Raw genomic sequence first — 22,806 nt, forward strand, 5'->3', positions numbered from 1 at the left:
GATACCGTCATTTTCTCAATCTGATATATGAATTTCATGAACGATGTGTGATAGCAGATAACTGGACTTCTGTAGGACACCAAATGTAATCTGTTTATAACAAATTAATTCCCTTGTTAGGTAAGGGCCAAACGTGATGCAAGTCAATATAAATTGTTAAAAGATAAATTCATTTACTGCCGATAAGTATACAGTTAATTGATTCTATATGGATAATTATTTATAATATTTTTCTTGTTTGACTTTTTCTACTCTTTTTTTATATATTGTTTTCGATAATTGATAATACATGTAATGCACTAAAGCTGATAAAATGACCTAACACATGTGCTAGCTCCCTATTCATATATAATCCGGCTGTCTCGTTATCAAAAGGTCCGAAATAGCGTCAACCTAAATTAATTTTAAAATTTTGATGTGCTAATCGGTTTCAAAGTTTTCTAAGGGTATAGCCAAACGTCCAACCAATTTCTTTGTATCTATGGAAGAATTGAGTAAAGATTTTAAGTAAAATGTGATAGCGAATTCCTGACTTAATAACTTACCAGTAATACATAGCTTACGCTCATTAGAATACGAAACATCACGGCATACACAGGCGTCGCGAACAGGTTTGGATATGAAAACACCTTACGACGGTGCAAAAGGAATATTATCGTAAAAATAATAATATCGACCCTTTCATGCCTTTAGTCGTATAATTTACAGTAAGAGTTTCTCGTTCTAAATCTATGAAAAGATGGTTCTTTTTTTTTAATTTCTTTTTGCCATTATTTGGAGAAATTTTATGATATATGAGGTTATGGTATATGTTTTTATTGCTTATATTTTCAATTTCATTGTTTTTCATGGTACATTAATAAATGATATATTACACAAAACAATGAGTTTTGCAGATTCTTCCGTGGGTTACACCTAAAACCGTGAGGTTGATATTGCTTCTTTGAGTATCGAAATTTCTGGTATACAGTTATTGGTGTTTTGCAGTTTTTAAATTAATATTTCTTTTGCAATTTGTTCATTTTCGTCAATCAATGATATCCTTTTAATAAATAATATAACTGTATATCAAATCATGCATAATAAGCCGTTTGTTTTGAAAAATAATGAATGTGTTACCCCAAATTACTTGCTTTCTTATTTTGACATTTTTATCAATCTTGAGGTTTGTTGTTGTTGTTGCAGAATCAATTTTATCATTATATTTAGTATATCGTAAGGTTCAAGTTGTGTTAAGGTTTTGTTTTTCAATTAATTTTAAAAAAATCATTCCTCCTAATGTATTTATGATGGGTTTTGGGATAAGTGTCCAAGATTACTCTAATAATTGGTTAGACATGATTTCTACTAACATTTCGAAAAGTGGATAAGAGCATACATAATTAAAAAAAACCACAATAAATGCAAATGACTGAACTGTTTTTATAGATTCAAGCAATATGAAGTTAACCTCTGCTTGTAAACTACTTGGACACCAACATTATATAGTTCATTAAGAATATGCCTTTAAAACATGTTGAATGTTATCTCATCATTGAGAAACCTCTCTTTTTTGTCTTAAAAAAGCATTACAAGTGGGAAAATAAACTTTGATAACTTTGGTATTATTTCACAAACTTATATGTAATATCATTAATTATAATTCATTTACTTTCTTATAAAAAGTAGTTTGCCTTTTTATTTAATGTCGTTTTTTCGTCTGTTCAATCCTACATTTATCTGTCGTACTTATCATTATTTATAGCTTCGTTCTTAAAAATATGAATAAGTATGACTTACCACCTGTTACATGTAGGAATATTGATTCACTGCGGCTTATTCCAACCGAATTTGATCCTAGACATGTATAGTTCCCAGTGTCGAACAATGTGGAATACTTAATTGTAAGCGACGGATTGACACGAGTTCCATTCTGATATCCAACAGATCCCGTATTTATTATCATTCTTGTGTCATTTGCCACTTTCTCCCAATAAACATTTGTAAGTGGAGGTTCGGCACTTATTTGGCAAACCAACTCAACCATTTCTCCGAAAACTGATTCATACCTTGTGTTTTCAACTTTAATATTTGGTGTAGCTAAAAAAAAAACCCAACTACGTGTGATTTTCAAATCCAAAATAATCTCTGTCAAAGGTTTAATCAGCAGTCCATAATCAATTATATGATTAAAAGCCTATTACAACACATCGTATCACATACATAGAAAAAATAAGTTTAAACCACAATTTAACAAAAAAACTTTTGCAGTAGTATTTTTTTTTTGTAAATGCTCTTTCGGTAGACAAGTAGCTTTTGAAAATTAAAAAATTGATAAATACACTCCAATTGTTTTTAGGACAGCAATGGAAGATGTTTAGATTTAGCAAAATTGAATGTAAACCGCTAAATAAATGTAGAACAGCAAAACTAAGGTTTACAAAAACTTTGTATATTCTTCCGTGTAAATGACATTAAAAAGCGTTCATCAATAAACATGGTAACCAACTGATAGTGTTCCAATAAAACTATAAAAGTTCACTTTAAAAAAAAAAAATTCCACCATTTTCTACATAAGGAAATGCCTGTACCAAGTCAGAAATACGACAGTTGTTTTCCATTTGTTTGATGTGTTTGAACTTTTGATCTTGCTATTTGATAAAGGACTTTCCGTGATTGAGTTTCCTTGGAGGTCGGTATTTTTATTATTCTACTTTTTTTGAAAACCGCGAGTTTTCAATTTTTTTTTTATTTAACGTTAGACAAAATACACCGATTATTAAAGCAGATTCTAATATCTACATGGAAATTGCTGTCTCTATATTGGTGAGTGTTGTCCCTCTGAACATAGGGCTTAACATATATGCAATTTCAAAGCATTTTATTTGTTACCTGGGTATTGAGACTATTTCAAACGTATTTTTGTATAAGTTAATAAGAAAGTAATGTCTTAAACATAGTTATTCCCAATTAGACGTGGGTATGATTTGTTGTGTCCAGTATGTTTGACAGCTCATTTACGTTTCGTTTTTTGGTTTGTTGAGTGCTACTGATAAATAAACATCTAGAAAAAAGCTTCGGACGCACCAAATTAGTAATTTGTTATTTTCATATTTATTAACAAATCTACATTCATGTATTTTTTTACTATAACGTACCTCAAGTAATTGACCAATCAGTGACCTATATCTTTGATATGACTCACCTCCATTAACCTTTACATCAATGGAATTACTTTTAGATGTTCCAACATCGTTTGTAGCAAAACAGGTAAATTGTCCCGATTCAGATGTAGTTACGTGCATAAATGTGAGAGATGAGTTATCAATATTGTTTCCACCAGTCTTTGAATCAACTCTTGTGACAATTCCATTGTTGATATACTGCCAATATATTTCACGAATAGGATATTGTTTATTAGATCTTATATAAGACTTGAGCGAGAATGTCCCTCCATATTTGACCTGTATGCTTCGTTCAGGATTTAGTTGAACAAATGGATAATTCATGTCTAAAATGCAAAATATAAGTGAACGAGTCACAATTGGTGTTTAAAGTGCGCTTGTCAAGAGAACAAATCGTCTCCTTTCATTTTATTTTAATTTCTGTTGTCAACCAACAAGTGTTTATCCCTTTTTTTTCCTAAAATAGTGTTGTGTATGACACTTAGCTGTATTTTACAAAACCTTTGAAATTTTCGATGCTCAATGCTCTTCAAATTTGTACTTTATTTGTCTTTTAACTATCTTGGTTCGAACGTCACTGATGAGACAAAACGCAAAGCTGGTGTCAACAAATTATAATAGTGGTGTTTATGAGTTTATTTACCCATCGATATCGTATATGTTTCCTTCTTTTTATTAAAGTGTTTGAGTCAATGAAACGACTGTTAAGCGTGATAAACTGTAGGAACGGTATATATATAACAAAGAGTTGATTTATTTCTTTTCCACAGATATGTATCCCGTGATGTCATGACTATCAAATCCTTACCCTTTGTACAGTTTCATATCTTTTCGCATGTCCGTCACGTCATACAACTTAGATGTGTGACCCTTTTTTTGTTTAAACCCCGGTTTCCTTTTTATAAAGAAGACTATCAGTAACATCACTTTGGAAAGACATATTTACATATTAACGTGCGCTAAAACATTGATCTAGAATGAATCTAAATGTAAAGAATCTTAGTTTCACTACTACTAGTAAAAAAAGTTTGGCCAACAAGAAATTTATGCAATTAAGGAAATACATATGTTATGTTACTTGTAAGACCATTGTGTCTAAATGTTAAAGTCTTAGATTAATAACCCCAAGCATATAATTTTCTAAACAACTGAGATATATAAAATATTCTAACATTAACTAAAATATGAAACATACTTCCTTCCACAGTCAGGTTAATGTTGTTGCTTTGTGCAAGTCCTACGGCATTTATAGCACAGCATATATAAATTCCAGAGTCTGAATCTTTCGTCTCTTTTATTGTTAATGAAGGTCTGTTTGTGGTTATACCATCTATGCCAGGAGTTGTTGATGTTATGTTTGTTTTAATCCCATCATTTTCCTTTTGCCAGTAAACAGTGACTACTGGAGGGTCAGCTGTAATGCTACACTCTAAAATAATGCCATGACCATACTCAGCCGTAACAGTTCGATCACCCACTGATACAACCGGAAAGCCTAAATTGAAAAGTTTTTTTTTATATTTGTACAATTTGCTTGCTCTCCTTTAAGATAATCCTTTCATCAGATTTCAAATCATTTCAAGAATATTGATGGAACAAAATACTTACTTAAACTAACTGAACACGTAAATATATGTAGGACTCGCAGGTACGATTGGGGCGCTGAAGTGCGATTGTAACGCTGAAAATTAATGGTGTTCGTTGTTTTTAATTGTGATGGTCTTTTTAATTATTTGTGGTGGTCTTTAAGATGCGAAATGACTAGTTTGAAGAAAATTGTTCCCGTGTAATCGAGACCCCCATTATGTTTCTTTTTGTCGGATTGGGGCATTTGACCTGTTTCTTTGAGAAAATATTGGTGTTCATCAATTCAGTAACAATGTCTTTAAGGCCAAACAGTGAAATAAATTTAGCTACTCATAGATCGCCACCTTGTATTTGTTTTATTTGATGATTTGTGCGTTTTGCCGATATGACGAGCCACGTATTTTCCAACTGATTTAAACATATGTTGTTATACAACTGTTCAAGATCAGGGGTAGAGCGCTGAACAAAGCAGCATTCTATATATCAAAAGTGGCGTCTACTAAATTTTACTCATTGAATGAAATAAGCCAGATGTGGAGCGGAACCCGCTAACTCTTCTAGTAGCGTGGAAAATGTTTCATGTTGCTCTTACTTAAGTTGTTGTTCTTTTTACTTTTTCTATTTTTATAAAATCTGTGTTGTTTATACTGGTAGTAATCAGTCTATTCTTTGTAAGGTAAAACACCTGTTTCAATTTCAAAAACTTACATTTGGTCAAGATTCAGGGTTTTACAATTTACATGACCGATGGTTTATGAATTTGGTGATGTCTTACGGTGCAATAAGAATCATTGATTAATAAACTATTGTGTGATGCTAATCACTTAATATTAGTTGTTTACATATTGTATAGAAGTTACCAGACGGATGTCACTTGTCGAGAAGCTCGTTTCGTCAAGAAGCTCAATGTCTAATTGAAGAATGCGTAATTACTCCCATTCCATATATCTTAATGTTGACTTAAAGGTATTTCCGATAATGTTAAAACCTTCATGTGTTGCCTATGAACTCTTTCTCTTGGTACATTCCCGTTTGCCCTATTATGCTCAATTATATACAGAAAGAAAACAGTCATATGAATGTTATTTTTCAAGACAAATATGTTTGAAGGGGATTCAAGGCGACAAAGGTTTGAAAATGTAATGTATCTTTTAATATTTAGCAAAGAAAAGTCTAGATGCAAATATCTTACTTCCAACGACTGTCAAATTTGTATATTCGCTACTTCCAGTGCCAACAATATTTTGCGCGTAACAGGTGTACAATCTTGAATCGTTTGTACCTGTATTCAAAATTGTCAATGAAGGAACAGCAACTGTTCCACCATGAACTCGTTGTGTATGAGTTTTTACTTTTGATGATAAACCATTAGATGTCTTCAGCCAGTACACATCGGTGTGGTTAGGAGTGGAAGTAATGTTGCACTCAATAGTTACATTTTGTCCACGATGAATTTTGTAAGACTTTCGTGCAATTTTAACGGTCGGAATAGCTGTAAAAATCAATAAAGTATCATTATTAGTATGTGGAAATTCATCAACAGTTTACAATGATATATGGCCTGTGATCATATATTGGTTGGTATCTAACGCAACTCTCACCACTATTGCGCAATTGTGGTTAATTTTGATAAGTGGAAGAAGTTGAAGTGCTCGGGGATAACCGCCAACCTCAGGTTGAAAAACTGAAAAATTCTAGTCAATTAAGATTGAAATAAAACGCACCTTTCACGTTCTGGATTCGAAATCACAACATTGTCGTTGGCAGGCTACCGATACAGTAGTTATCTTAGTAGTAGACTACTTATACCACTCGGCCACCCAGGCCTCATGATCATGTGATCATATTTTAATACATCTCATCAATTCATACCATTGTAAATTCAATATCTGAATAAATATATTGTACGCTTTAGTACTCTTTATTGCGAACGATCTGTATTTATTAAAATGTCTTTATATAATTTAATGATAAAAAATCGATATCAAAGTGATATTTGTCAAACAATTATCAATTTGTTCTCGTTGCAGATGGATATTAGAGGATGTCGTGTGGAAATAAGTTCAAACCGAATGATGTTCAGCTTTAGTAATTTTAATCGCGTTTAATAAAGGTCATAAGGTGAACAAAAATAGCAAATCATTGCCTACATTTGTAACACTTTATTCCTCTTCTAAAATTCATTGCGTAGTCTCTGTAATATACTCAATTTAATATTCAAATGTAATCTGCATATATTTGTATTGGAAAATTTGGTAATTGGTAAGAATGAATTTAACATCTTGTATTGGCTTAACAAAAAAAATATATAATATCAAAGCATATTTACATTAAGCAGACTCATTTATCATCATAATCATAACCCAACTAAAAAGAACAATAATCAGTTATTTCTAAAAATTATCTTGTTCATAATGATAATACTTACCTCCTATTACAGTAAGTTTGATAGGTTGACTGGTAACGTATGTTTGACTATCTTTGGCAGAGCAAGTATAATTGCCAGTATTTTCAAATGTAGCGGATGTAATGTCCAATGAAGGACTCTCCTGTTGCACATTCTTTTCTGCGATCTTTCCGTTAGTATATATATTCCAAATCACGTGTACAGTAGGGAATTGTTTATCTTCAAAAATTTGGCAATTGAGTGAGACAGAACTTCCAAATTCTGTAACGTATGATGTTTTGTTAATAGCCAGCCGAAGTTTTCCTACGAAAATTGCATAACAAAGTAATTAGATTGCACTATTGATTATTCATAAAAGGAATGGGGTATTTGATTACATGTTTAAGTGATCTGTGGATTTTGAATATTAAGAAGTAACAAAAACAGCCAAAAATGAAATTTTCCTTTGTATTATGCATCTTCTAATGATGGTCCGGTTAAATAACACACCGAGAGATGTCAGGATTGATCAAATGAAAGACCGTCTTTCTTTAGAAAATACTGACACCCAAAGGTGTGTTATATATTAACTGATACATTGCCATTTTCATATCGACTCAGGTATAAACCTGAGACCACCATATCAGACCGATACGTTAGTTCTATGATATACTTCCGACAAATTGTTTTAATATGAGACAAATATTTTGCATTGATCCTTTTGTGCAGAGAATATATAAAATTTACAATTTGAGACAATTTATGGTTATTCTTTATATATTGCAAGTCTTACAATTGTACCAACATACATTATATGGGGGTAATAACCATAATTTTTCAATTTGAAGCAGACAATGTAAAAATTTCGGGAACCTGTATTCTGTATTGTCGTCATAATTGAAATTTACGGAAGCACATTGTCAAAGTCATTTCCACGTGATATACGGTAAATGGCTGAATATCGCATATGCATACGCGATCAATGCAATTTAACCGCTCAATTAGCAAAGTTATAACATTAATATACAGATCACACTGTGTCATGTTTTTATGTGTCAGATATTATTTGTAAACAGACGACACCGGAAATACCGGAAGTAACAGTTACGGGTTATCTGCACGAGAGGTTACTGACATTGGTTATCATCCTTCGTGTGAATTTACGGCTAGTTTACTTTCACTCGTTACACATATGCAAATACTATCATTTTAATGCTAGTATATAATAAACGACAAGAAAATTCTTAAAATAAGCATTATCTGGAGTGTATATCGCAAAAAATATTATTTCTGCAAAACTTTGTAGACTTTGTATCATTTTTACCGATCACATCGAAGTTTTATATAATTTCCTGAAGAGTTTAGGTTAAAATACTCCCTACGGCTTAATTATATGTATAATGTTTAATAAAACTCACAAATTCATTCACGAAAAAAATATGACTAATTGCATAAACAAGAAACAAATTAATTGTTACTGTGTAAGAAAAATTAGAAGTCACGTTTTTTTGTTTTGCATTATAAATTAACCTTATGAAAGGGGGTGCTATGTGTTTTTTATTTGTTTCGTAACATTTTAACTTATGAAAGCATGTCGTTTGTTAACAGTGTGTATCGAACTATTCAGAATAATTGTTTATCCTCTATTATCTGGCAGGTCATTTTGTTTGTTCAAAAATCAGGATACAATATTACAACCCTCTAACTCTCCCTTATTTTAATGTACGTGGCTCGTCCAGTATAGAACATGATAATTTTTGTTCATTTGATAGAGTAATATATATATATATATATATATAAGTGCCTATAAATAGCAGCACATGACATACAAATCTATGGGAGTGTGGATTAATCAGTACAGAGATTAATTCAATTACACAAATAAAATTATAGATTGCCTAACAATGTAATTTTAACACACTATTTAGTATGTAAATATAAGAATGTTTTAAAATATTTACAAAATGATGAAAATAAACGCAATATTTCGCTAGACTAAATAGCTTTATCAAGCGTGCATCTATCCAGGTGAAATCGGATGTAGATGATAAGAAACTTTTGCAGCTCAATGTATATGTTGCACTTGAATTTAGCTGCCTTGAAAATAATACATAATTTGGATGAAGTGCAAGATTTTTACAAAATTGGTAGAAGTTAGCAACGTCCATTGGCCAATATTACAGGATAAAAAGGACGATGCTGTGTACTAAATTATTCTTTATCTTTCCTGTATCTTTTCTCATCTTTTTCGTTAAGACCATCAGGTTCTAAAGTGTGGAGTTGGTGGATCCAAAAATTTTCTCTTCTCCTTCTCGCCGTGGTGTCCCACTCGGTGTTGACTTCTATGATTTGGAAAGTAACATTATCAAAAGAATGTTTCGTTGAACGAAGGTGTCTTGTGAGAGGACAGTTTTTGTTGGTTTTGTACCATGAACGATGGTTATTGAGCCGAATATTAAATTTGTCCATTGTTTCTCCCACATACTGAATGCCACAAGTGTCACATGTTAAGATATAAATTGAGTTCTCCGTTTTACAGTTGGAATTTGAGTAGATGGTATAATTTTGTTTAGTAACGGAGCTGATGAAAGAACTGCTTGTATTGGCAGCTTTACAACACAAACAGTTCCTTCGACCACATTGTTTGTAGCAACCGGGAGATGGAGTAGGCTGCTTTGCTAATACAGAGGTCACTAAATTGTCACGGATGTTTTTAGGTCTTCTGAAGGCCATTACTGGTGGTGAGGAAAATACTTTTTTAAGATTTGAATCATTTTCTATAATTTTCCAATGCTTCTGAACAATGGAAGACACATTTTTAAAATCAGGATGGTAAGTGAGTACAAGGGGTGTTCTGTTAGCTGCTTTATTCTTATCTTTGTACTCTAGAAGTTCTTGGCGACTAGTTTTGTTTGCTCTTTCGAATGCGCTATCAATGATGTTGTTATTGTATCCTCGACCAACTAGATGTTTACGTAGTTGTCCAAGTCTAGCATTTTGCGTATTTTCAGTAGAGCATATTCTCTTGATTCGCAATGCCTGGCTGAATGGGATGCCACGGGAGCAGTGTTTAGGATGGCAACTTTTAGGAGAAAGGAATTGATGTTTGTCCGTTTGTTTGGTATGAAGGTCCGTTATAATGGTTCCGTTCTTGATGTAACTCGTAGTGTCGAGGAAGTTTATTTTCTCCATAGATGATTCATATGTAAATTTTATTGAATGGTGGAAAGAGTTACAGTGTCCTAGAAATTCATTAAGATGTTCTTGTGAATCTGTCCATTTGAAATCAATATCGTCAATGAATCGGAACCATGATAAGGGCTGGTATGGAGCACTAGCCAAGAGGCGTTTTTCAAGTTGGCCCATAAATATGTTGGCATATGACGGGGCCATTTTTGTGCCCATACTAGTACCGTCTATCTGGAGATAATGTTTTTCATTGAAAGAGAAGTTGTTGTTCTCTAGCACTAGTTTCAGAAGAGTAACAAGGCACTCAGTTGGAGGATTTTTTTCACTACGAGTGTTCCATACCTCTTCACACGCTGCTATTCCTTCGTCTTGTGGAATGTTGGTATATAAAGAAGACACGTCCATGGATGCAAGTATAGTATTGCTTGGTAGAGGATTGAGGCTTTCCATTTTCTTTAGATAATCAGTCGTATCTTGGATGTAAGAGGGTAGTTCTTTCACATGAGGTCTTAGATGATGGTCTACAAATTCTGATATCTTTTCAGTTGGATGACTATTTGCTGAAACAATTGGTCGACCTGGATTGCCCGTTTTATGTATTTTAGGCAACATGTAGAATCTTCCGGCCTTTGCTTCGTTCTCAAGAGGTCGGAGATAATCAAAGGTGTCATTGTCTATATGCTTTTTGTCGAACATCTCTTGAAGGGTGGTGTTGATCCTTCGAATAGTATTTAGTGTTGGATCTGTGGTTAATTGTTTATAAAAAATCGAGTTTGAAAGTTGGCGATTTCCCTCTGCTATGTAATCTGTTTTATTCATGACAACCACAGCGCCCCTTTGTCGGCAGGTTTTATTACGATATCCTCTTGATCTTTTAACGCTTTCAAAGCAATGCTTTCTGACTTGGATAAATTATAATTTCTTGTATTTGTTATACAGGACTTTATATCAGACCTCACGTAGTTAATGAATGACTCCAAGTTATCATTTTTACTCTTAGGTGGTTTCCATGAACTTTTTTTCTTAAATTTTGGGATGGGCGTGACTTCTTCATTGGTGTCAGTATCTGAATCTGTTAATCCAGCTTCTTCAAGGTTTTTCTTGCCCCTATTGTAGAAAAAATCTTTCAAGCGTAAACGTCTAGCGAATTGGTCTAAGTCCTCGTCTAGCTGAAAGTTATTTACATTTGATGGGATAGGACAGAAGTTTAAACCTTTACTTAAAAGAGATTCTTCAGCACGTGTAAGTTCTTTAGATGACAAATTTACAACAATGCTTTCAGTTTTTTGTTTCCGTCTTTTACATTGTTATGCAATCTATAATTTTATTTGTGTAATTGAATTAATCTCTGTACTGATTAATCCACACTCCCATAGATTTGTATGTCATGTGCTGCTATTTATAGGCACTTATATTATTATCTCCAGTAGCACGCATTTCACAAATGTTTGTGTAATCCATTCAAATCTATCGCTATCTTTACAACATGGATAGCGCACTGCATTTCAAGAAATTAAGATCTTTAACTAAAAAGACACTACAAACTGAACATCATTTATCAAACTTAAAAAAATATATTCAAAGTAGAACTGTACCAAAAGGTTTAAACATCAAAGTGAGACCCCAGGCACCGGGACATAAATCCAAAAGATTCATGAGCCGTTGGAATGAAATTCTTTTTAACTGTTCAATCCAGCTACTTCAACTGTTACTTTCTTTTACAACCACAAATTACAAACAAATTGTAAATGAAATATCAGATATCATCAACAACAGTAACATTTCACGTGACGATTTACCAATAATTAAACGTCGCCTCGCAGATATTGAAAAAATTGAACTATCCAAACATAAAGAAAAACAAAGGAATAAATTTCAAAGAGATAAAATTCACACTGTCTATTTAAATCAGGATATGAATGATATCAATACAACAAACCATAAGGTCCCTAGAAAAAGAAAATTCAAAAGACGGAAACAAAAAACTGAAAGCATTGTTGTAAATTTGTCATCTAAAGAACTTACACGTGCTGAAGAATCTCTTTTAAGTAAAGGTTTAAACTTCTGTCCTATCCCATCAAATGTAAATAACTCTCAGCTAGACGAGGACTTAGACCAATTCGCTAGACGTTTACGCTTGAAAGATTTTTTCTACAATAGGGGCAAGAAAAACCTTGAAGAAGCTGGATTAACAGATTCAGATACTGACACCAATGAAGAAGTCACGCCCATCCCAAAATTTAAGAAAAAAAGTTCATGGAAACCACCTAAGAGTTAAAATGATAACTTGGAGTCATTCATTAACTACGTGAGGTCTGATATAAAGTCCTGTATAACAAATACAAGAAATTATAATTTATCCAAGTCAGAAAGCATTGCTTTGAAAGCGTTAAAAGATCAAGAGGATATCGTAATAAAACCTGCCGACAAAGGGGGCGCTGTGGTTGTCATGAATAAAACAGATTACATAGCAGAGGGAAATCGCCAACTTTCAAACTCGATTTTTTATAAACAATTAACCACAGATCCAACACTAAATACTATTCGAAGGATCAACACCATCCTTCAAGAGATGTTCGACAAAAAGCATATAGACAATGACACCTTTGATTATCTCCGACCTCTTGAGAACGAAGCAAAGGCCGGAAGATTCTACATGTTGCCTAAAATACATAAAACGGGCAATCCAGGTCGACCAATTGTTTCAGCAAATAGTCATCCAACTGAAAAGATATCAGAATTTGTAGACCATCATCTAAGACCTCATGTGAAAGAACTACCCTCTTACATCCAAGATACGACTGATTATCTAAAGAAAATGGAAAGCCTCAATCCTCTACCAAGCAATACTATACTTGCATCCATGGACGTGTCTTCTTTATATACCAACATTCCACAAGACGAAGGAATAGCAGCGTGTGAAGAGGTATGGAACACTCGTAGTGAAAAAAATCCTCCAACTGAGTGCCTTGTTACACTTCTGAAACTAGTGCTAGAGAACAACAACTTCTCTTTCAATGAAAAACATTATCTCCAGATAGACGGTACTAGTATGGGCACAAAAATGGCCCCGTCATATGCCAACATATTTATGGGCCAACTTGAAAAACGCCTCTTGGCTAGTGCTCCATACCAGCCCTTATCATGGTTCCGATTCATTGACGATATTGATTTCAAATGGACAGATTCACAAGAACATCTTAATTAATTTCTAGGACACTGTAACTCTTTCCACCATTCAATAAAATTTACATATGAATCATCTATGGAGAAAATAAACTTCCTCGACACTACGAGTTACATCAAGAACGGAACCATTATAACGGACCTTCATACCAAACAAACGGACAAACATCATTTCCTTTCTCCTAAAAGTTGCCATCCTAAACACTGCTCCCGTGGCATCCCATTCAGCCAGGCATTGCGAATCAAGAGAATATGCTCTACTGAAAATACGCAAAATGCTAGACTTGGACAACTACGTAAACATCTAGTTGGTCGAGGATACAATAACAACATCATTGATAGCGCATTCGAAAGAGCAAACAAAACTAGTCGCCAAGAACTTCTAGAGTACAAAGATAAGAATAAAGCAGCTAACAGAACACCCCTTGTACTCACTTACCATCCTGATTTTAAAAATGTGTCTTCCATTGTTCAGAAGCATTGGAAAATTATAGAAAATGATTCAAATCTTAAAAAAGTATTTTCCTCACCACCAGTAATGGCCTTCAGAAGACCTAAAAACATCCGTGACAATTTAGTGACCTCTGTATTAGCAAAGCAGCCTACTCCATCTCCCGGTTGCTACAAACAATGTGGTCGAAGGAACTGTTTGTGTTGTAAAGCTGCCAATACAAGCAGTTCTTTCATCAGCTCCGTTACTAAACAAAATTATACCATCTACTCAAATTCCAACTGTAAAACGGAGAACTCAATTTATATCTTAACATGTGACACTTGTGGCATTCAGTATGTGGGAGAAACAATGGACAAATTTAATATTCGGCTCAATAACCATCGTTCATGGTACAAAACCAACAAAAACTGTCCTCTCACAAGACACCTTCGTTCAACGAAACATTCTTTTGATAATGTTACTTTCCAAATCATAGAAGTCAACACCGAGTGGGACACCACGGCGAGAAGGAGAAGAGAAAATTTTTGGATCCACCAACTCCACACTTTAGAACCTGATGGTCTTAACGAAAAAGATGAGAAAAGATACAGGAAAGATAAAGAATAATTTAGTACACAGCATCGTCCTTTTTATCCTGTAATATTGGCCAATGGACGTTGCTAACTTCTACCAATTTTGTAAAAATCTTGCACTTCATCCAAATTATCTATTATTTTCAAGGCAGCTAAATTCAAGTGCAACATATACATTGAGCTGCAAAAGTTTCTTATCATCTACATCCGATTTCACCTGGATAGATGCACGCTTGATAAAGCTAGTTAGTCTAGCGAAATATTGCGTTTATTTTCATCATTTTGTAAATATTTTAAAACATTCTTATATTTACATACTAAATAGTGTGTTAAAATTACATTGTTAGGCAATCTATATATATATATATATATATATATATATATATATATATATATATATAAACAAGTTTAAATTGAAAACAACGTTCAAACCTATGATTGCGTTGGATAAAAACCGCAATTTTTATACGTGTGCATGCAAAACAAATTTCTTGTTAGAGGGGTCTAAATACAGCACAAACAACATTTTCCAAAAGACCAAAAGAAGTGAAAAAGTATATTTTAACAAAACGCATTTGACTAACAGGTCGAACAACAAATGTTATTAAACCATGCTGACTGCCATTGGCGATTGCCAAATAAACGGATCACAAGGTGTAATAAATGGATCTTAACTATAAATTTAATACCAAACAGAAAACAACAAACTTGCGGAAAAGATGGTATACCGCAAACAAAGGTGCAAAGATTTTTTGCACACCATATCCGGATTTCGACAATTAATGTCTCTTCAGTGATGTTAGGAATCGAAACGGTTATTGGAAGGCCATACAATTTACCTCAATTTAGGATAGACTCTTGAATTTTGAGGAGTCAAAATAGGATGAACGGATCATATAAACCCGAAGGCAAATATAATACAAGCCCAAACGAAAAATATAAACAAGTTTAAATTGAAAACAACGTTCAAACCTATGATTGCGTTGGATAAAAACCGCAATTTTTATACGTGTGCATGAAAAACAAATTTCTTGTTAGAGGGGTCTAAATACAGCACAAACAACATTTTCCAAAAGACCAAAAGAAGTGAAAAAGTATATTTTAACAAAACGCATTTGACTAACAGGTCGAACAACAAGTGTTCTTAAACCCTGATGACTGCCATTGGCGATTGCCAAATAAACGGATCACAAGGTGTAATAAATGGATCTTAACTATAAATTTAATACCAAACAGAAAATATATATATAATTATCTATATATATATATATATTGTTTTCTGTCTAGTATTAAATTTAAAATTAAGACCCATTTATTACATCGCTGATCCGTTTATTTGGCAATCGCTAATGGCAGTCAGCAGGGTTTAATAACATTTGTTGTTCGACCTGTTAGTCAAATGCGTTTTGTTAAAATATACTTTCTCACTTTTTTGGTCTTTTGGAAAATGTTGTTTGTGCTGTATTTAGACCCCTCTAACAAGAAATTTGTTTTGCATGCACACGTATAAAAATTGCGATTTTTATCCAACGCAATCATAGGTTTGAACGTTGTTTTCAATTTAGACTTGTTTATATTTTTTCGTTTGGGCTTGTATTATATTTGCCTTCGGGTTTATATGATCCGTTCATCCTATTTTGACTCCTCAAAATTCAAGAGTCTATCCTAAATTGAAGTAAATTGTATGGCTTTCCAAATACTGTTTCGATTCCTAACATCACTGAAGAGACATTAATTGTCGAAATCCGGATATGGTGTACAAAAACCTGTGCACCTTTTATTTGCGGTATACCATCTTTTCCGCAAGTTTATTGTTTTCTGTTTAGTATAAAATTTAAAATTAAGACCCATTTATTACATCGGTGATCCGTTTATTTGGCAATCGCTAATGGCAGTCAGCAGGGTTTAAGAACATTTATTGTTCGACCTGTTAGTCAAATGCGTTTTGTTAAAATATACTTTCTCACTTTTTTGGTCTTTTGGAAAATGTTGTTTGTGCTGTATTTAGACCCCTCTAACAAGAAATTTGTTTTGCATGCACACGTATAAAAATGCGATTTTTATCCAACGCAATCATAGATTTGAACGTTGTTTGAACGTTGTTTTCAATTTAGACTTGTTTATATTTTTTCGTTTGGGCTTGTATTATATTTGCCTTCGGGTTTATATGATCCGTTCATCCTATTTTGACTCCTCAAAATTCAAGAGTCTATCCTAAATTGAGGTAAATTGTATGGCTTTCCAAATACTGTTTCGATTCCTAACATCACTGAAGAGACATTAATTGTCGAAATCCGGATATGGTGTACAAAAACCTGTGCACCTTTTATTTGCGGTATACCATCTTTTCCGCAAGTTTATTGTTTTCTGTTTAGTATTAAATTTAAAATTAAGACCCATTTATTACATCGGTGATCCGTTTATTTGGCAATCGCTAATGGCAGTCAGCAGGGTTTAAGAACATTTGTTGTTCGACCTGTTAGTCAAATGCGTTTTGTTAAAATATACTTTCTCACTTTTTTGGTCTTTCGGAAAATGTTGTTTGTGCTGTATTTAGACCCCTCTAACAAGAAATTTGTTTTGCATGCACACGTATAAAAATTGCGATTTTTATCCAACGCAATCATAGGTTTGAACGTTGTTTTCAATTTAGACTTGTTTATATTTTTTCGTTTGGGCTTGTATTGTATTTGCCTTCGGATTTATATGATCCGTTCATCCTATTTTGACTCCTCAAAATTCAAGAGTCTATCCTAAATTGAGGTAAATTGTATGGCTTTCAAAATACTGTTTCGATTCCTAACATCACTGAAGAGACATTAATTGTCGAAATCCGGATATGGTGTACAAAAAGCTGTGCACATTTTATTTGCGGTATACCATCTTTTCCGCAAGTTTATTGTTTTCTGTTTAGTATTAAATTTAAAATTAAGACCCATTTATTACATCGGTGATCCGTTTATTTGGCAATCGCTAATGGCAGTCAGCAGGGTTTAAGAACATTTGTTGTTCGACCTGTTAGTCAAATGCGTTTTGTTAAAATATACTTTCTCATTTTTTTGGTCTTTTGGAAAATGTTGTTTGTGCTGTATTTAGACCCCTCTAACAAGAAATTTGTTTTGCATGCCCACGTATAAAAATTGCGATTTTTATCCAACGCAATCATAGGTTTGAACGTTGTTTTCAATTTAGACTTGTTTATATTTTTTCGTTTGGGCTTGTATTATATTTGCCTTCGGGTTTATATGATCCGTTCATCTTATTTTGACTCCTCAAAATTCAAGAGTCTATCCTAAATTGAAGTAAATTGTATGGCTTTCCAAATACTGTTTCGATTCCTAACATCACTGAAGAGACATTAATTGTCGAAATCCGGATATGGTGTACAAAAACCTGTGCACCTTTTATTTGCGGTATACCATCTTTTCCGCAAGTTTATTGTTTTCTGTTTAGTATTAAATTTGAAATCAAGACCCATTTATTACATCGGTGATCCGTTTATTTGGCAATCGCTAATGGCAGTCAGCAGGATTTAAGAACATTTGTTGTTCGACCTGTTAGTCAAATGCGTTTTGTTAAAATATACTTTCTCACTTTTTTGGTCTTTTTGAAAATGTTGTTTGTGCTGTATTTAGACCCCTCTAACAAGAAATTTGTTTTGCATGCACACGTGTACAAATTGCGATTTTTATCCAACGCAATCATAGGTTTGAACGTTGTTTTCAATTTAGACTTGTTTATATTTTTTCGTTTGGGCTTGTATTATATTTGCCTTCGGGTTTATATGATCCGTTCATCCTATTTTGACTCCTCAAAATTCAAGAGTCTATCCTAAATTGAGGTAAATTGTATGGCTTTCCAAATACTGTTTCGATTCCTAACATCACTGAAGAGACATTAATTGTCGAAATCCGGATATGGTGTACAAAAACCTGTGCACCTTTTATTTGCGGTATACCATCTTTTCCGCAAGTTTATTGTTTTCTGTTTAGTATTAAATTTAAAATTAAGACCCATTTATTACATCTGTGATCCGTTTATTTGGCAATCGCTAATGGCAGTCAGCAGGGTTTAAGAACATTTGTTGTTCGACCTGTTAGTCAAATGCGTTTTGTTAAAATATACTTTCTCACTTTTTTGGTCTTTTGGAAAATGTTGTTTGTGCTGTATTTAGACCCCTCTAACAAGAAATTTGTTTTGCATGCACACGTATAAAAATTGCGATTTTTATCCAACACAATCATAGGTTTGAACGTTGTTTTCAATTTAGACTTGTTTATATTTTTTCGTTTGGGCTTGTATTATATTTGCCTTCGGGTTTATATGATCCGTTCATCCTATTTTGACTCCTCAAAATTCAAGAGTCTATCCTAAATTGAGGTAAATTGTATGGCTTTCCAAATACTGTTTCGATTCCTAACATCACTGAAGAGACATTAATTGGCGAAATCCGGATATGGTGTACAAAAACCTGTGCACCTTTTATTTGCGGTATACCTTCTTTTCCGCAAGTTTATTGTTTTCTGTTTAGTATTAAATTTAAAATTGAGACCCATTTATTACATCGGTGATCCGTTTATTTGGCAATCGCTAATGGCAGTCAGCAGGGTTTAAGAACATTTGTTGTTCGACCTGTTAGTCAAATGCGTTTTGTTAAAATATACTTTCTCACTTTTTTGGTCTTTTGGAAAATGTTGTTTGTGCTGTATTTAGACCCCTCTAACAAGAAATTTGTTTTGCATGCACACGTATAAAAATTGCGATTTTTATCCAACGCAATCATAGGTTTGAACGTTGTTTTCAATTTAGACTTGTATATATACATATATATATATATATATAAATAAATAAAAATCAAGAACTAGGGGGCCATGAAGAAAGAGAGCACAAAATATAATTTATCATGTAACACGACAAATGCATAGGCCAAAGAAAAGTACGACTACAAATACAGAGTGAATCAATACGATTGCATGCTTTTGTTTGAAAAAATGCTACATACAACTGTGATCAAATTTTGTTTGGTTTAAAAGTGTTATTAAAAGCCTACAGCCTATTAAAGATTGTAAATTGAATAGTAAAACCCAAATTGACAATAACACACGGTTACTATCAAATGAATTAAACGTTTAAATAAACTGTGGCTTGCTCTTTAGTCAGGGAAAATAATGACCTTACACAGGAAATTATTGCATACTTTGAAGAACATTTCATTGAAACTTGGTATTGTCCGGGTTGTTTCTTCGAGCGTCACTCATGAGTCTTTTGTAGATGAAACGCAACAAGCGTTCAATCCTATAAGCATATTGTTATTGAGTTTTATTACCTTTTGTAAACATGGAAAAGGCCATAATTCGAACAAAAAATGTAAAAAAAAAACCAAATGTCCGTTACATTTAAGATTACCATTTATAAAATTAGCAGAAACGTTTTCATTTTCCTTTAGCTACTTTTTTTCTGCAAAAACTTCAAACGATGTCACTATATAAGCAATCTAATTAAAATTAAATCTCCGCACTTGCTCCTCGTTGTTTATATGTCGCGCGTGGGAGATCTAACAACAGCCGCTTGAGGGTCATGTCTAGGGTCAAATTTGCTGTAGCCAATCAGCGAAGGTGCTACAAAGTGTTAGGGTATTGGACTGGCATAGGAGTCTTGGTAGCGTCTAGAGGTCTTCCGAATGTATATAAACAAAAATGGCAGCCCCCATGCGAAAAACGTTTCGTAACATACAACTGTAATAATAGTTTGTATTATTGCCTTCCGAGGTTAAAATGGCATCAAGTGAAGTATGCACCCCAAGGAAAATATCAGTATGAACAAACATTTGTGTTTTATGCGGTATTTCTTTCATCCAGATAGAAATCTCCTCAACGGGAGAACGTGTTGAAAAAAAAAACTGTTCAAACTGAAACTTCAGCAGAACTCAGAGAGAATCGCAATGATTTCTAGTGTTGTTACTGGTTTTGAAGTAAACGCCGAAGTAGACAATGACAATGGCGTCTGTATTAAATGTTTTAGAAAAGTCCAACAGTCAATCAAATTAAAGAAAGATGCATTATAAATTCAAGAAGAACTAAGTGACTAACTTCGGGTGTCTTACCACCTGACCAATCAGAAAGATTAATTGCTAATAGATTTGTTAATCTGCAAGGTGGAACAAACAATAATATAAGCTTAGATGAATACTTGAGAGATGTTGAACAAGGATACAAAAGTAACATGTTCAGGACATCAGACAAAGGAAAGTATCCTTCAACACTCTAAAGAGTATCCTCACCTAGTTAATTTTGCAAGCCATTTTGATAACATTACCAATTTAACAGGAAAGAAGGGGTTCCACCATATAGGGTCATACCAAGCTGATGTTCAGAAAATTGCAAAAGACCTACTACAATAAAATGTACTACATGTAACATATAAAGCTTCAAGAATAATAACAATTAAGTGCAAGGAGCTAAAAAAAGACAAAAACCCATTTGACAGTGCATTTATAGGACTTCGTACAATGATTCATCGCCGTGACATCAACCAACAGTCCCCTTCCATCGCCTTCAAATCGACATATTTGAAAAATATTGCTTGGAATTAAATTATTGTGAATAAAGTGTGCAGGTTTAATTTTCTCTTAAGTCATAACCTTAATTAGCTGGTACTTTTTTAGTAGTTTGTTGCTGATATTAAAGTGTCATAAGTCAATGAGACATCAACCCAACAAACAAAGTAATGAAATACTTTCAGTTTAGTTGCAGAATATCATGGTCATTTTGATTAGGCAGCATAACTACCTACAAAAACATGTTTATAAAAATGTGGCCTGATTTCTAATGAGACAACTATTCAAAAGGGACCAACTTATTTTTCTGTATTAAAGTTCACAGTTCCACCTCTGACTTTGAGTAAAACCTATAGCAAGCTGTACAAAGACCCGAAATGACTTTATGAAAACATCAAGCACGTTTGTACAAAACAACAATGAGATAAAAACCAAACTTTTACAGATTTGTTCACAAGGCGACCAGCATGCAGATATTTACCCTCTATGTACATGTAAAGAGCTGTTGATAAAACTTATACAAGGTGGTGTTGGTTAAATGTGCTTTCCTGAGTGATGAAGTTATTAGTGCACATTATTTGGTTCAATTTCTATCTTAGTCAAATTAAACACAGTAACTTAATATAATAAAATGCTCTGCTGGGCCCAGCTTGATACCACTGCAGAGGTCCAACCCTGAACAGTTGGGGCAAGTATGGACACAACAGTCAAGCTTGATACAGCACTGAATTTGGATTGTGATTAAATATTTGACACAGCATAGGTTTCTGACACAGAATAAATGTGGTCTAAGAACTTATAAATTTTTAATTTACCTATTCAAACACAAGTTATTGACTGGAAACTAGAAAAATGCTTGTTTTTTGGCCCCTTTTTGGTTCAAAATTCCTAAACATTTAGGGAAATTATCCCCAAACTCAAACCTAGCTTTCCCTTTGTGATATGGAACCTTGTAGTACAATTTCAGAAAGATCCATACACTTACACACAAGTTATTGTCATGAAACTAGAAAAATACTTGTTTTTTTGCCCCTTAATTACTAAAATTTTGAGGCAATTACCCCCAAAATCAATCCCAGCCTTCCCTTTGTGATATGGAACCTTGTGGTACAATGTCAGAGAGATCCATACACTAACACACAAGTAATGTCTGGAAGTTACAAAAATGCTTATTTTTGGCCCCTAATTCCTGAACTGTTGGTACCATAACCCCCAAAATCAATCCCCACCTTACTTTTGTGGTATTGAACCTTATGGTAAAATTTCATGGAGATCCATTTACTGAAACTAAAGTAAGAGTGCGAAAACCAATGTGTCTTCGGACGAAGACGCCAACGTCATACCAATATACAACCGCAAAATTATTTTGTGGTCGTATACAAAAGAAGATGTGGTATTAAGTCTATATTTGACTGTTTTCTTGATGAACACATCGGTCTTGAACAAAGTTGTAAGATATAGTCCCACTTCATGTTATTGTCTTGAATATGCATGAAATATTTGCCACTGAAACCCAAGTGAAGAAATCAATAATCAATCAACCTGTCAATGTTTATTTTGAGCAAAAAAAATCATCCTCTATGTATACTGTTGGCTACACCAAGTTAAATACAATGAGTTTGCTATATAGAACAAATATAACATCATCAAGAACAATGAACAAAAAGGTCAAAGTCATACATGTCATATGAACCATGCCAAAACTTAGCACA

General features: G+C 33.4%; 1 protein-coding gene across 1 annotated transcript in view; it reads right to left on the bottom strand.

The window, feature by feature from the left end:
• Positions 1 to 22,806, bottom strand: part of LOC127719113 (hemicentin-1-like) — a 45,435-nt gene that overhangs the window by 16,799 nt on the left and 5,830 nt on the right. The window contains exons 3-7 of the mRNA XM_052225137.1: positions 7,180 to 7,461; positions 5,944 to 6,243; positions 4,360 to 4,659; positions 3,185 to 3,490; positions 1,780 to 2,079 (exon numbers count right to left, since the gene is read on the bottom strand). Of these exons, the coding sequence (XP_052081097.1) occupies positions 1,780 to 2,079; positions 3,185 to 3,490; positions 4,360 to 4,659; positions 5,944 to 6,243; positions 7,180 to 7,461 (1,488 nt within the window). The remainder of the gene's footprint in view (positions 1 to 1,779; positions 2,080 to 3,184; positions 3,491 to 4,359; positions 4,660 to 5,943; positions 6,244 to 7,179; positions 7,462 to 22,806) is intronic.

This window comes from Mytilus californianus, unplaced genomic scaffold, assembly GCF_021869535.1.
Source record: "Mytilus californianus isolate M0D057914Y unplaced genomic scaffold, xbMytCali1.0.p SCAF_10, whole genome shotgun sequence".
Classification (NCBI taxonomy): Eukaryota; Metazoa; Mollusca; class Bivalvia; order Mytilida; family Mytilidae; genus Mytilus; species Mytilus californianus.